Source organism: Etheostoma cragini, chromosome 8 (assembly GCF_013103735.1).
Source record: "Etheostoma cragini isolate CJK2018 chromosome 8, CSU_Ecrag_1.0, whole genome shotgun sequence".
Lineage (NCBI taxonomy): Eukaryota > Metazoa > Chordata > Actinopteri > Perciformes > Percidae > Etheostoma > Etheostoma cragini.
The window spans coordinates 23,409,268-23,423,094 of NC_048414.1; the positions used below are offsets into that span (position 1 = coordinate 23,409,268).

The 13,827-nt window shown below is 39.4% G+C and overlaps 1 protein-coding gene across 2 annotated transcripts in view; it reads left to right on the forward strand.

Annotated features, from left to right (window-relative positions):
- kiaa1549la (KIAA1549-like a) overlaps positions 1-13,827 on the forward strand; it is a 220,819-nt gene that overhangs the window by 73,916 nt on the left and 133,076 nt on the right. For both annotated transcript variants that reach the window (XM_034878301.1, XM_034878302.1), the window contains exons 8-10: positions 6,094-6,153; positions 7,803-7,963; positions 12,197-12,368. In XM_034878301.1, the coding sequence (XP_034734192.1) occupies positions 6,094-6,153; positions 7,803-7,963; positions 12,197-12,368 (393 nt within the window). The remainder of the gene's footprint in view (positions 1-6,093; positions 6,154-7,802; positions 7,964-12,196; positions 12,369-13,827) is intronic.

Here is a 13,827-nt window from a genome sequence, read left to right on the forward strand (position 1 = left end):
CCCCCCCCCCCCCGGCAGCGACCTCCAGTGACGCGGTGCCGTGAAGCAGGACAATCTTCAGAGCGACAAACAGGCGTGCTGCCACTTGATTATTACAGCCAGGGAACATTTCACGAGTAGAAGGAAAAATGAATTCAATAAAATTTTAGCAAATTTTGAACGCTAACTTGATGCCATCTGTGAAAAAGCTGAAGTTAAAAAGAGGATGGCTTCTACAAATGGCAGGGGCGAATTTAGTTGTTTTGAGGCCTAAAGCAAACACAGGAATGGGGCCCTCCACAACCCTTGTTCTCCCCCTTTTCAGTCCTTTTTTCTTCACTGTATACGAGCCAAGACCTGCTTATCTTTTCTCCATTCTTCATTTGCATGTAAAAGTTACTGCTTGTAAATCTGCGCCCCTCTTGATTTCTTGAAAAAAACTCTTTCCCTGACTTATTGTGGTCCCCTCTGCACTATTGAGTAGCGCTCTCTGTCTTACAGCTGTATGGCCAGAGTGCTGGATCATCTTTAATCATAACACATTGATTAGGGTGACTGCTACTCATAGGGTCTAGTTGCTAAATATTATGTGTGTCACCATCTTTGTCATTTCCATAGTTATCATCATGGACAGTGAAAGCAACAGTTCCATACCATCTCCATTCAAAGGATCCTGTAGTTGTCTTGTATGCAGCCCCCGCATTGCTAGAGCAACCTGGGCTGACACTGCCGGTGGGTAGCTCCTCTTCATCAGTGTTAGCATTGCTAGCCCAAGCTTCTTGCTGCAAATGGATAATTAGACTTAGACTTAGCTTTATTAATCCCTTTGGGATGACTCCCGCAAGGAAATTAAAGTTACCAGCATCCGATACAGCATGAGAAGGAGAAAAAAGACAAGAATACAACACAAATCACAATAACAATGATGATCCTAAACACACCTCAAAATCCCCGGTGGATTACACCAAGAAGCGTAAACTGAACGTTTTGCCATGGCCTTCACAATCTCCTGATCTCAACAAAATTGAAAATCTATGGATAGACTTTTAAAGAGCAGTGCGTGAATGAGGGCCCAGAAATCTCAAAGAACTAGAAGTCTTTTGTAAGGAAGAATGGGCGAAGATAACTCAAACAAGAATTAAAAGACTCTTGGCTGGCTGCAAGAAGCGTTTCCAAGTTGTGATACATGCCAAAGGGGCCAGTACAAGGTATTAACTTTGCAGGGTGCCCAAACTTTTGCAGACACTTTTTTTTGTTTTCTGTTATTCTGAAAGTGTAAATGATGGAAACAAAATCTAACTTTTTGTTGCATATTATACGAATGTCTAATCTGTCATTTGATGCCTTTTGGAGATTTTTCCATCTTTTCTTGGCTTCTTTATGCACATTAATACAAATTTTTACCTAGGGTGCCCAAACTTTTGAAAAGTAATGTACTACCAAAAGTAATGCACTGTCAATCATACTGTCTACTTATTAATTGCTGTATGCACCAACATTGACTGGTGCTGTATAAGATTGCATCAGGAGGAGGTCTGGGAGGTCTGGATGGTTGGGTGAATGTTACAACACAAGCATGGAAGCAGAGTTTGTGTCCTGGAAAAAAAACAAAAAACTTTCAACCAGGAAATGTGTGTTCATTACCTGCGAGTTAATTAAAAATAATCAAAGACCATCACTGTGTCAGTTTGAACTCTCTAAATGTACTGGGCATTTATTTCAAATACAGGTACTATTGCTGGTAGATTACAATAAGAGCAGACAGTAGTTACACCAGTATCTGATTAACGATACAGACGGTACCTAGCTAGCTTTGTTTCTAGCTCCAGGCTAACCTTTTTCTCCCACCTCCAGCTAGCTAGCTGTGCTCTGCTCCTGTCGGCTTATCTCGTCGGCTCATCCTTCTGTGTTTTCCAATCTCGGTTTCTCCTGGGGTCAATGTTGAAATATCTTGCTGCTTTTTCACCAGAGTTTTTCTATGCATACTTTAAAACTTTTTTGGTTTTGTTGTTGAAAAGTCCGTCACTAGCACCAGAGTCGTCATTCTCTGCTGTCACTGAATGAGACCCGTGTTAGATCCAATGTAGCTAATGACATCTGTTGGCACCCGTACGTTACTACACGTGGCTGAGTAACACATACAGCCAGCAAAAAAATTTGAATATATTGTTGAATCTGTTAAATTAAATTGGGAGAAATGTAAATTTAACTTAAATGTGAATAAACATTAAATGAAAGGCATTTAGGAGATTATCCACACATTTTTTCCAGAGCCTTAATTTGAGGCCGGCCTTTATTTGTCAGTGTTGCTACTGGCCACGACCCTGGCCAGTATCGGAGGCCCGGCTTTTGAATTGGCTACCGGTCTTTATCTGAGGAAAACCTTCTCCAAGGTAAAGACCACACTAATAGATTTGGACGTGCTAATGTAAGTCTTTTTCACAGCAAAAAATCCTAAACCTGCACTAATGCACCATGAAGTATGAGGGAGCTATATATTCTTCTAATATACTACTACTACTAGTACTACTGTAGCTTTAGTGTTACCCTCAGGCTGTAGAGATTGACTTAACAAAAGCAGCAAGAAGGGAACAAGTGTATAGAGCTGAGCTTGACTCTTAAATATTTTTACATTCAGAACTTTATTTTTGTCTTGAAAGGTTCATTCAAAACGACAATGGCGGCTCCTGAAGAGGTTAGCGTAGGATAGCGTAGCATAGCGAATTGCATTTTATAAGTGTAGTAATACGGCAATCAAATACAGCTTACTAAACATGCCTATTCTGGTGTGTTCATCTGTTCCAACTGGATGAATGTGTACATAAACAAGCAGATAGATTTTTTTATTTGTAGTCCAGAACTGCATAGCCTACTACAAAAATCTAACCGCAGTCTTGCTACCACAAGCTAATTTAAGCTAATGTTCGCTACCATTTCAAATGGCGCTTGTCAGTCTTTCAACGGCTTTGGGGCTAGTAAATCAGCACATATGAGAATGTAAAGTTGCAGCCCAACAAAGCAGTTAGCTACCTGATACCACTATAATTTGGCAAGGTGACCAGTAAAACTACAGCAAATGACTACCCATGGCTAAAAAAAATAAAAATAAATAACTTACTTTAAAATGATTCAGGTTGGAGGTGGAGTAATTTGGACGCTGAAAGGAGATTGGTTGCTGGCAAGCAGAGGTGGCACTGCACAGTTATATTTTGTTCTCCCTGTTCTTTCTTTAATGTGAAATGCTGTTTAAATTTCCAAGCTTGATACGCATTCTTGGACTGGCTCTGTTGTGCCGGTTCTGGCTCCATGTCTACCTCTATCAGTGATCACGCAAAAACCTCATTCTTTCGTTTTCATATTGAGTAAATCTGGGAAATGCATGAAGTTGCCTTAATTCATTTAGTTCAGAAAAGTAGTGTCATCTAATCCATTGATTTCAACCATGTATCCGTGTTCTAAATACCACCTATTTAAATTGTAACTGTAACGGAATACAGTTACTTATAATTTGTATTCTGAGTACGTAACATCAGTATATGTATTCCGTTACTCCCTAACACGGACGATAAATTACAAGAAATTGGACAGAATTGTAAGATATGTTTTAAAAACACTGTCACCATTTTATAGCTTGTCAAAAGAAAATATTGACAAGTTTATTTTTCAACTGTAAATGTTCTGCCCAGAACATTTCTTGGTCGCATTAGCATAAAAATGAATCAACTCAAAATGATTTAGTTATTTAGGATATATATATATTATTTTAGGATATTTGTAATTACCTTAAAGAATAATGGCAATAGTCAACTTTAAAAGAATGTCAACGATTAAAAGACACAGAAACCAACAATCAATTCATCCTGTGTAGCCTAAGCCAAAAACATCAATGAGCCACATCCTGAGCCACACACTGCAGTTTACTTTACCACAAACACCGTCCTGCTGCTGTAAATACTCACTAGAGCACCAATGGTGTATTACTTTGTAGCCAAAAATAGTCCTGTGTGAGTTTGAGTAACATTATATAAAAACTAGTGCAAAGCTGTGTTGTAGCCTCATTAAAAAAACTGACATTTTTTTTTTAAAGACTGACATCATCCAAAAGAATGAATAGGCTTGGGGCTGAGTGCCACAAACATGGTAAGTCAGGAAGTATTGACAGAGCAACAATTCGATGTTGGTTTTGGTCTTTTCATTGGATTTTTTTTTACAGTAAAACAAAAATAGATTACCCTCAGCCTCATCCTTCAAAACCTATTATTTATCATTTGCCTTTTATTAGATTGGAGCAGGAGCTTTTTCACATTCTTCAATAATGCTGCAGCATTATTGAAATTAATTCGCTGGATTGTTGGTCACACATTCTCTGAAGGCACTGAGTGTGTCTGAAATTTAACACTTCAGTGCTGTTTGTCTTAAGTGTTTATGTGAGCTAATTGTTGGAGAAGAGCTCAGTGAATCCAGATGTGCTGATGTTAAAGAGGCATCAGGAAAGCAGCAGACAGCCAGTCAGAGCACGGAGCAGAAACACTTGCTGGTATTAACAGCTACCACTGCTACAGTGCCATTGACTTGAGTAAAACACATTTCTCGGCAGACAGCCGGGCTCGGACAAGTTAGGAGGAGACAGATGGTGAACTAGACAGATGGGAAATAGGGACAGAGCGGTTGAAGGATGAGGAGGACACAGTAAGAGGCTGACTGAGGGAGTGATGATGGGTGGTCAAAAAGGAACAGGCGTTTTAGGAAATGAATAGGCTGACATGTAAACAGGTATAGAATGAGGCAGGTGCAGAGGCACTCAGGCAGAAAGAACAGTTGATGATGCTGGCGTGGAAGGACAGAGGAAGAAGACAAGGAGAGGTGAGAATGTAGAGGTAATAATGAAACCTGACAAGTAGTGTTTTAATTGTAGTTTATCATCTGTGTCATGGGCAGATCTCTTCTTCTGCTGATGTCAGACACAAACATAATGCTGTCATATTTTCATTGCTTCCATGGATTCCTAAAAACCTTGAAATAAACTAATCATAAATAATAGATATTTATGAATAAATAAATAATGTTTAAACTTTACTCACAAGTAAAAGAATATACCAATTATAGGCATATAGGCGTTATTTCTGTATTTCTTTGTAATCCTTGTGGATGCAATAAAAATTTTTTAAAAACAGTTCTTGTTTTCTGTAAAGATGCATTTCCAAGTTCAGCTGAAGCAGAAGTCTGAGTTAGTGTTTTCTAGCACGTCAGTAATTTTGACATCCTGAGTACCTCTACAAAACTTAAAACATCCAAGGAGGTTGTTTTTCAAATAGCCACAATTTCTAAACATGGATATACATGTTACCCAAGGCAAGTAATGACAAAATGATTAGATTGTAGATTGTATATTTTATTTTGTCATGTGCTTGGGGTCCCTGTTTTGTCTTATCAATATTTATGCTTATTAATTTGTAGTTTAGCCCACTTTGCTGCACTGAGAGTGAAAGCATTGGAGCATTGAGAATAAGTGAGTTGTGCTGTGGTCCCTTTCCATCACCCCTCTTTATTCCCACTCTGTATTTGGATAATTATGAGAAAAGACTCACTTTGTAAAAAGTTTAAAGCATGCCAGTCTGTTACCCAGCCTTGTTTTGTGTATAATGACACTGATTGGGGGGAATCAGATTCTTCTCAAATGATTGACATTTCAAGGGCAGCTCTAACATATACAAAACTTTTTTGTATCACTTTAACAAAGTATACTGAATGGATTTTGGATCTCTGGATATGTAATGACTATGACTATGATATGTAGTGTGCAGCAATAATTTTGTTGTTTAGTTTCATTGTGTTTAGTGGCAACATTTTTCAAAGAAGGGAGAAGTTTTGTACCGTACAATAGTACAACAGGAAGGAATGTTGTAGGAATGCAAATGAAAAAAGTAGTTAGCGAACACGTTGCAGATACATTTTGTATGAACATTTTGATAAAATAAAATAAAAAAAACTGTCTTGGTTAAATAGTTTATTAGAAAAATTGCATGAACATGTGGAAAGTTGCAAGTAGGATTATGAGTGCAGGTTTTGGCAAATGCCTGTAACTTTTCTCTCGCTCTCTTTTTCTTTCTTCAGCCCTTGAATACCATAATCTCAACACGTCAATGGCAACCAAGAAATATTGGGTGATAACAGGTAAATTGGTCACACACACACGCAAAAGTGCATCTGGGTAGGGCTGTAATCAACCAAAGAAAATTTTGGTAGACCGAAGTTCTGGAATTTTCCACCAAAAATCGACTGGGGGGGCGTAGGGGCGAAAAATAAATGCAAGATTAAATAACTGTACTGTCCCGCTGTACATGTCCTTGTAGGCTGTTTGCAGTATATTAAATCATTTTTGACCCAATTATTTTGCACTAAAATGCCACTCGTCTGTCGGCTTTGACAGCGCTGCATCAGCACTCTGTGTCCTCGCACAGAGTCACGGAGACACAAATAGACTATTAGTTTAAAGCTTTTACTCTGACTTGTGCTGGCGCTGTATATTATTAATAATAATAATAATAATACATTTATTTATAGAGCGCTTTCCATCAAAGTGCTTTACAGCAAGAATACACTTTAAATACAAACAGTATAACATTTTTAAGATCAAGACTGTAAAAAGTAAATAACACTATACAAATATATCAAAGATAAATTAGCATTTAGGACTCATACGCAGTGGTGAATAAGTAAGTCTGAAGCTTTGATTTAAAGACCCCAATTGAACATGCCAGTCTGATATCCACTGGAAGACCATAATGTTGGAGCGCGAAACGAGAAGGCTCGCTCCCCAACCGTTTTCTTTCTAACCTTTGGTATGGTCAGCAACCGAGAAGGCACATAATACGTTAACAGATCAAACAGATATACTGGTGCAAGGCCATTCACTATTTTACAAGTTAAAAGTAAGACCTTAAAATCTGCTCTAACCTGGACAGGGAGCCAGTGAAGTGAGGCCAACACAGGAGTTATGTGTCTGTATTTAGATGATCCAGTAAGAATACGTGCTGCAGCATTCTGGACAATCTGTAGACCTCGCAGACTTTTCTTAGGCAGCCCCGAGAACAGTAGATTACAATAATCTAGTCTAGATGTAACAAAGGCATGAATAAGGGCCTCGGCATCTTTAAGGGACAATACTGATCTGATCTTTGCAATTCTTCGGAGATGAAAGAAGGCTACTTTTGTCACCTCCTTAATTTCCAAGTCAAATGATATTAACAAGTTCTTAAAACCTCAGCCCTCTACAACAGCAATGGGACTCATATCCTGAGCAATAAAGTCGACAATTCCTTCCGTGATATTATTTTTGCGTTAACATCCAGCGTGGTGTGGGTGTGTCATTCAATGTGCAGTTCAGCAGAATTCCTGCAGCCCTCCCTGTCATATGATGTCTGTTTGTGTGTTTGTGAGATGTCTGTCTGTTTGCTCCATCTCACTTTAAGCCTGCGTCTAGTAAGATAAGCATTCGGGAGCAGCATTGATGCAATCAATCTCATCTACTGTCTCGTGTTTATCTAACCCTCTTTCCTCTTTTGTTCTCCTCAAAATGAATTTTGTCCTCAAATGATCTTCCTTTGGTATTTTCTCAATCTTCACACTCTCTTTCCATTCACTCATCCTGTGCTCTCATCCATTTTTTTCCTTCCTCCCCTCTGCTACTGTCCTGCCTCATGTTGGAGTTCCTACACCATTCTCCATCCCTTCACCTGTTTCCTCTCTTACCCCCTCTTTGCTTGCCTGAACACCTCTTTACCCCTGAAATCCATCCTGTCCTCTCTCATCTCTCCTCACAGTGATCCAAGATGTGGACAGCTCCTCCCTGGAGGCCAACTACCAGAGCTTTGCAAACCTGATGGAGCAGCGGCTGGCTGAGCTCTTCCTGGTGGCCGGCAGGCAGGGCCCTCGGACCGCACGATCTCGGCGGGCCACCACTGTAGGGAGCTACACTGTACAGGTGGGAAAGAATGGGATTTTTTTTGTGTCACTGTGTGTATTACCAGTGTTGGTGATGGAAGGATTACTTAACTTGCTTTAAAAAAAAACAGTCGTGACCACGTCTTTGCTAACAAAATTATTTTAAAGATTTTCCCTTCTGCAAGTTTATGATATGGTCTCAGTGTGATGAAGGGGGTTTGCTCACCACTTGTCCCATACAGCTCATTAGTAAAGTAAACACAAATCATGTTAGTTTCAGTTTAATTTTATTAGGCTGCAAGTTTTGGATGGACTGAAGCAGTTGGGTGTGAATTGACAACCCTATATAAATAGTAGGATTTGTAGCCCAGAGGGGGAGAGGGAGGTGAGGCTTGGCTGCCAGGAACATGTGCCTGTTAGTGCTACGGTTAGTTTAATGTGCAACTGTTTTTAAGTTTGATGGGTTAATTATCGTGTACAGCAGACCATGGAAATAAACTAATCACCTTTGGAAATGTGCAATGTTTCAGTCTGCCTACCTACCACCATCCTGGCCACTCTGGTCAACCTACCACACTCAAATTCTCAAAATCAGCAACTCTATGAGCCTGTACCTACAGTATGCATTGTCCTGTCAACATAGCTAGTAAGCATGCTTACGTGCATGAAAAGTGTAGTTAAAATCACAACTGATATACTTGGGTATGTATTAGTTGGTTGTAAGCTAATTCAAACAAAGGGCATTTTTGAACTGATGATGGCGCTAAATAAAAAGTCAGGAGATCACCAAAAAATCATTAGGATTGGTTTTCTGTAAACTATGCATGTCTGTTCCCTATTTTGTGCCAATTAGAATCTGTGTCTGTGTGTGTTGTAATCTGTTCTAGGGTTTGCAGGGAAAGTTGCTCTGGGAAAAAAGCTGTTCCTCAGTCTATTGGTGTGGTAGTGTTTCATTGCCAGACCTTCTTCCCCAGCACTGCGGAGGAGGTTCTGGCAAGTCCACACAGCAAAGGAATCTTGGAAAAGAAAAGGAACTTGTTTTGATGGAACGTGTACGTTCAAAAGTGGTTTTAGTCGTGCAACAGAAAACTTAGATTTGACAGATAGTCTGAACCGTTTTTCGGCAGCAGTGTTCAAAAAGAGAGTGGCCATGGTGTGTGGTGTCCTTGATAACGCTGCTTGGTTTGGCAGCTCCATCCCAACAAGGCACTGGTCTTTTTGCTCAATGGCTGTGCATCTTGCACAACAAGCAGTGGTGCAGTTAATCAGGATGGTCTCCTAGAAATGTAGCTTAGATCTGCCATTACAACATCTTTGCTATTTTACTCCAAACCAAACAGCAAAGGCATAATACTACCCTTTTGTGTGATTATAGATCACATGCTGGCAGAAAACGTATTGTAAAAGTAAAATAAAAATGTGTTGTGTAATAATAACTCAACAAAAAAATCTTACAATTTTAGAAATATGTATTCACATTGTATTCATCCGTAACACCAGTACAAACAATGTACATATGATGATGAGCACACATTTGTAAACAGTCTACACAAGACGCCACAGTAAATGCAAAATGTGTAAGTGACATGTTCGAGAAAGTAAGAAAAACAGACTTAAGAAGAACAGGTGTTTTGCACTTTGGTTTGGGTAAAATTTGGAACTTTTTAAAGTCAATTAACCCACACAGTTGTTTAGATATCCCAGTATCAATCCACATAACCCACACTGCCTCCCGCTTTTGGTGTTCCTGCGTATTTACTCACCAGCTATCGGGTCACTGTAATGTCACTGTAATGTTGTACAGTAGCTAAAATGCAAGCGGAAATAAGCAATGTATTGTTGTACAGTGTACATAATATAACCTATATTGTTAATATAAATAAACTAAAATGTACTTACATGTAGCACAACCCAAGATAATGGTGGCAAACTAGCTTACTGAAGCATATTGTCAGTCTAAAATGAGCTCTCAATCATCATCAAAAATATACATATTGCACATCAAACGTACTGACAATAATTAACACAGATATAAGAACAGTATGTCTGCATCTATTTTACATAACGAAAATGCTACCAAAGGCCTGGAACGTTGAAGATTGAAGCGGATGTTATGGAGAAATGTTAACAAAAACCTGTCCTGCTCACATTCAACTGAACAATTCCTGACTAACTCCCATAGTGCAAAGTTCCTACATTTCTTAAAGGAACACACATGCATGTGGAACAAACTACCAGCAATGGGAGAAGAAAAACATTTAAGTAAACTAATGTCCTGATGGGGACGGACCATGGGCATTAGTGCCAGCTTGAAGCTCAATTAACATTAACTCTTCGTGAGCAGGGACAGTTTAAAAACTCTGCTTGTTGGTGTGTTGAAAAATCCTCCAAAATCTAGATTAGTATATCAGTAATTGCCTGCTAAGGAGAGTTGCTTTAATTCTATATTTCTTCTTGAACTTAGTTGAATCAAGAACTGCAGAAATATTGACCATTGCCCCCAGGGGCTACATAGTCATCAGGCCAACAGCTGATGTCTTCTTAGATTGGAGCTGAAAGATGAGCTATTTTATAATCTAATTTAATTCAAGCAAAACAGCCAAACATTAATTTTAATCTGTGGGTTTTGGACAGTTGGTGAAACAATATAAGCAATTTTATGGCATCAAGTTGAACTTGAAAAATTGTCATGTACATTTTTCACCTTTTTCTAAAATTTTATAGACCAAATAAGTTATCGATTCATTGAGAAATTATTCAGAAGATTAATTGATAATGAAAATGATGGGGGAAATTACTTGACATTCCGTAGAGCAAATTTTTTACTACTTTATTTTACTACTTTGGAAAGGTTGCTGTATGGGTGCAGACTTGTTAGGGAATCTTTGGTCAGAGTCAGAGTATTGTTGCATCAAAAAAGCGAGTTCTCAAAACGGTCCCTGCTTGGGCCTCACACTGTCAATCCTTTAACATAATAAATAGGCAAATTAATTAATATGATTAAAACTATGATTATAATACATGGTAAACAGGTCTCAAGTATCTGTAAGTAGATTTTCATTATTTACTGAATTGTATTCTGTATGTGTCCTGCCCAGTGTTCCATATTGTGCAAATTAAAACAATTGACTACTCCTCGGCTTTATGCCTTACACAGCCTAAAGGTTTAATGGAAAGTCACAGATGACCAGTTTTATGACTGCAGAAATGGAAGAGACCGACTGGGAGAGGCTTACCAGAAAGAGGATGGGGGTGGGTGGCTTAGTTGTAAAGAAGGAAGAAATCATCCAGCCATTTAATCCCACACATCCCTTCTTTTTATGACAAATCAAATTACCAGATTTGATTAAATCGTGCGATGTGTTTGCAAAAAAATGTTTGATGTACGATGAAAAGGAAATTGAGATTTCAAATGACTCAGTTATCCTTGAGTGTCTTCCCCAAGTGCAGTTATCTTGCAGCAAACGGTTTGTCATGATCAAAGCAGCCGAGCCAATTCAGAACTTTGATTGGGCTGCTGTTAATATAGTATTTTAATCTCTTGATTTGGAGAGATAAAGGATTGCATGTTCAATCTGTCTATAGACGATCTATTGTGCTGATATTCCAGCCCAATCTCATGGGAGTTTGTGAAATGGTGACGTTATTTAATCTATTGATTCATGTACAGAGACATTTTCATACTTTTTTTCGTGGTGGTGAGCATGATTTTTAAGCTAATGTATTTTGATGGGAAGCATCTTTCTTGATAACAACAGCGAGCAGTATTGAAAAGCCGAAATGTGGCATTTCCTTTCCGCGTTCTTCTCCTAACCACAACCATCTCATTGTTATCGGCGTCTCCTGTGTAAGAGTGTCCCTTTCCCTGTTGTTCTTTTCTTAACCACAACCGCACCGTTGTTGTAGCGTGACCAGGCTGTGATGGTCCGTCCCGTTGTTGTCGCCAGTACGTGGTATTTCATTTACACGTTTTTTTTTTTTCGTCCCCCAGAGACCGTGGATTGAGTCCTGGCGGACAATGTTGTCACCGTCTACCATGTGTGGTGTTTCATTTCCCAATTTTTGCGTCCCCCAGAGACTGCAAATCATGTCTTGGTGGCCGTTGTTGTCCCCCAGAGCAGGCTGCTGCAGCAGCCTAATCTCATGGCAGTTCTTAAAATGGTCACGTTCCCATTCTGTTCCCATGTATGTAGTTTGTATGTAGCCATGAAACGTTTTTACAAAATGCCATTACCATCTTGAGATATTGGAGACTTGATTTGTCCTCTTCCAGATGGTGAGCATGCGTCGACTGCCTGGTCCAAAGAACCCAGCAGAGATGACCTATTTTGCCCAGCTGAATGGAGCACCCATCACTGGCACCACCGCTGCCAAGACCCTTAGCAGTCTGGACTCGCAGACCATGGCTTTGACACTGGGATACTTTGTGCAAGTGCAAGCTGAATGTAAGTTTATTATCTTACTGTTTAGTGTGAAGTTACATTATTGTGTATCATATATGTAAAGGACCAATCAAGTCAGGCACAAGAGGCACATTGCAAATTAAAGGTTTTATTTCCTCAAATGCCAGTGTCCATGAGAAATGCTCCATGTGGTTATAAACAAATGTAACCCTCTGAGGACAAAAGACGCACTGACGCAGCCACACTCCAACTCAAAAATTTACAAAATTGCAAAATTTTATTACAGACATTTTAGTCATATATTACAGTACTTTGTGAATCTAAGACATAGGTTAACTCATTGAAGCACCAAAAACATTTGCACAACACATCATAAGTTAAGGTTTGTTTTCAAAAGAGATTTGAGGAATTTTCAAAAGCAAACATCAACGTTTCAGCTTTAGCTTTAAATATTGCTCTATAAAAAAATTGGTTCCTTACTATACAGGAAAGCCGAGTTTTTTTGTGATATGAAACACATGGGGATCGGTTTATGCAAATAATTTTATGGTTTTGTAAGTTTCTGTTTCCTGTTTTATTTTGGTGGTCTGATGTTCTGTCTTGTTTTACTTCCTGTCTGTTGGTTTTCTCACCCTTGTGATTATCTGATGTCTTTTCACCTGTTTCCCAGCCCTTGTGCCACCTGTCTCTCCTTTCCTCGTAAACCTGTGTATTTATTCTTTGTCTTGCCCCTGTTTTGCATCAGGTCATTATTTTTGTTAGTGTGTTCGTGTGTGGAGCCTAACCTTTTGTCTCGGTGTTCCAGTTTTTATATCCTGTTCTTTTGCTTCATCTTCATTCTGGACTTAGTTTTGCATGCAACATTCAGGACTTAGTTTTGCATGCAGCATTCAGGACTCAATTTTGTTTGTATGAACTTTATTATCGGTTATTAAATCCTCAAAGTCAAAATTCTCTGTCTGTCTCTGCATTTGGGTGCACTATTCCCTGTATTGCGTGACAAAATGACCTGACTACTTGGACCCAGCACAGAGGCTTTTTTTTCTAGTTTTGTTTTGTTTTGCTACCGTTCTGCTCCAAACTGACCTGGACATGGACACGCTATGTCACATGAACTATGTGACTTGATTTGTGACCCGGTGGAACTTCAAACCATGAGGAAGGAGACTGTCAGTGATTATCAAAAAGAGGCAATCCAGAGTCCCAGCTGACGGGCAGCCTCCCAGCGTCCCGACTGAAGCGCAGTCTATCAGAGTCCCAGTTCCCATGCAGCTTCACAGAGTCCAATTTGACGTCCGACTGCTCTCCCAGAGTCTTTTTATGGCCGCTCTCAGTCTCTCTTCCCCAGTGTTTTGTCCCAGTCGATGTCTGTTCCTGTTGCCTTGTTGCAAAACCGTGGTGCAACTGCTCCGCCTCAGGACCCTGTTCCAGTTACGCTATCAGTGGACTGTAGTGGTCTGTACAGTATGTGTGTGTTGGATGCAGGCTGTGCACTCTACAT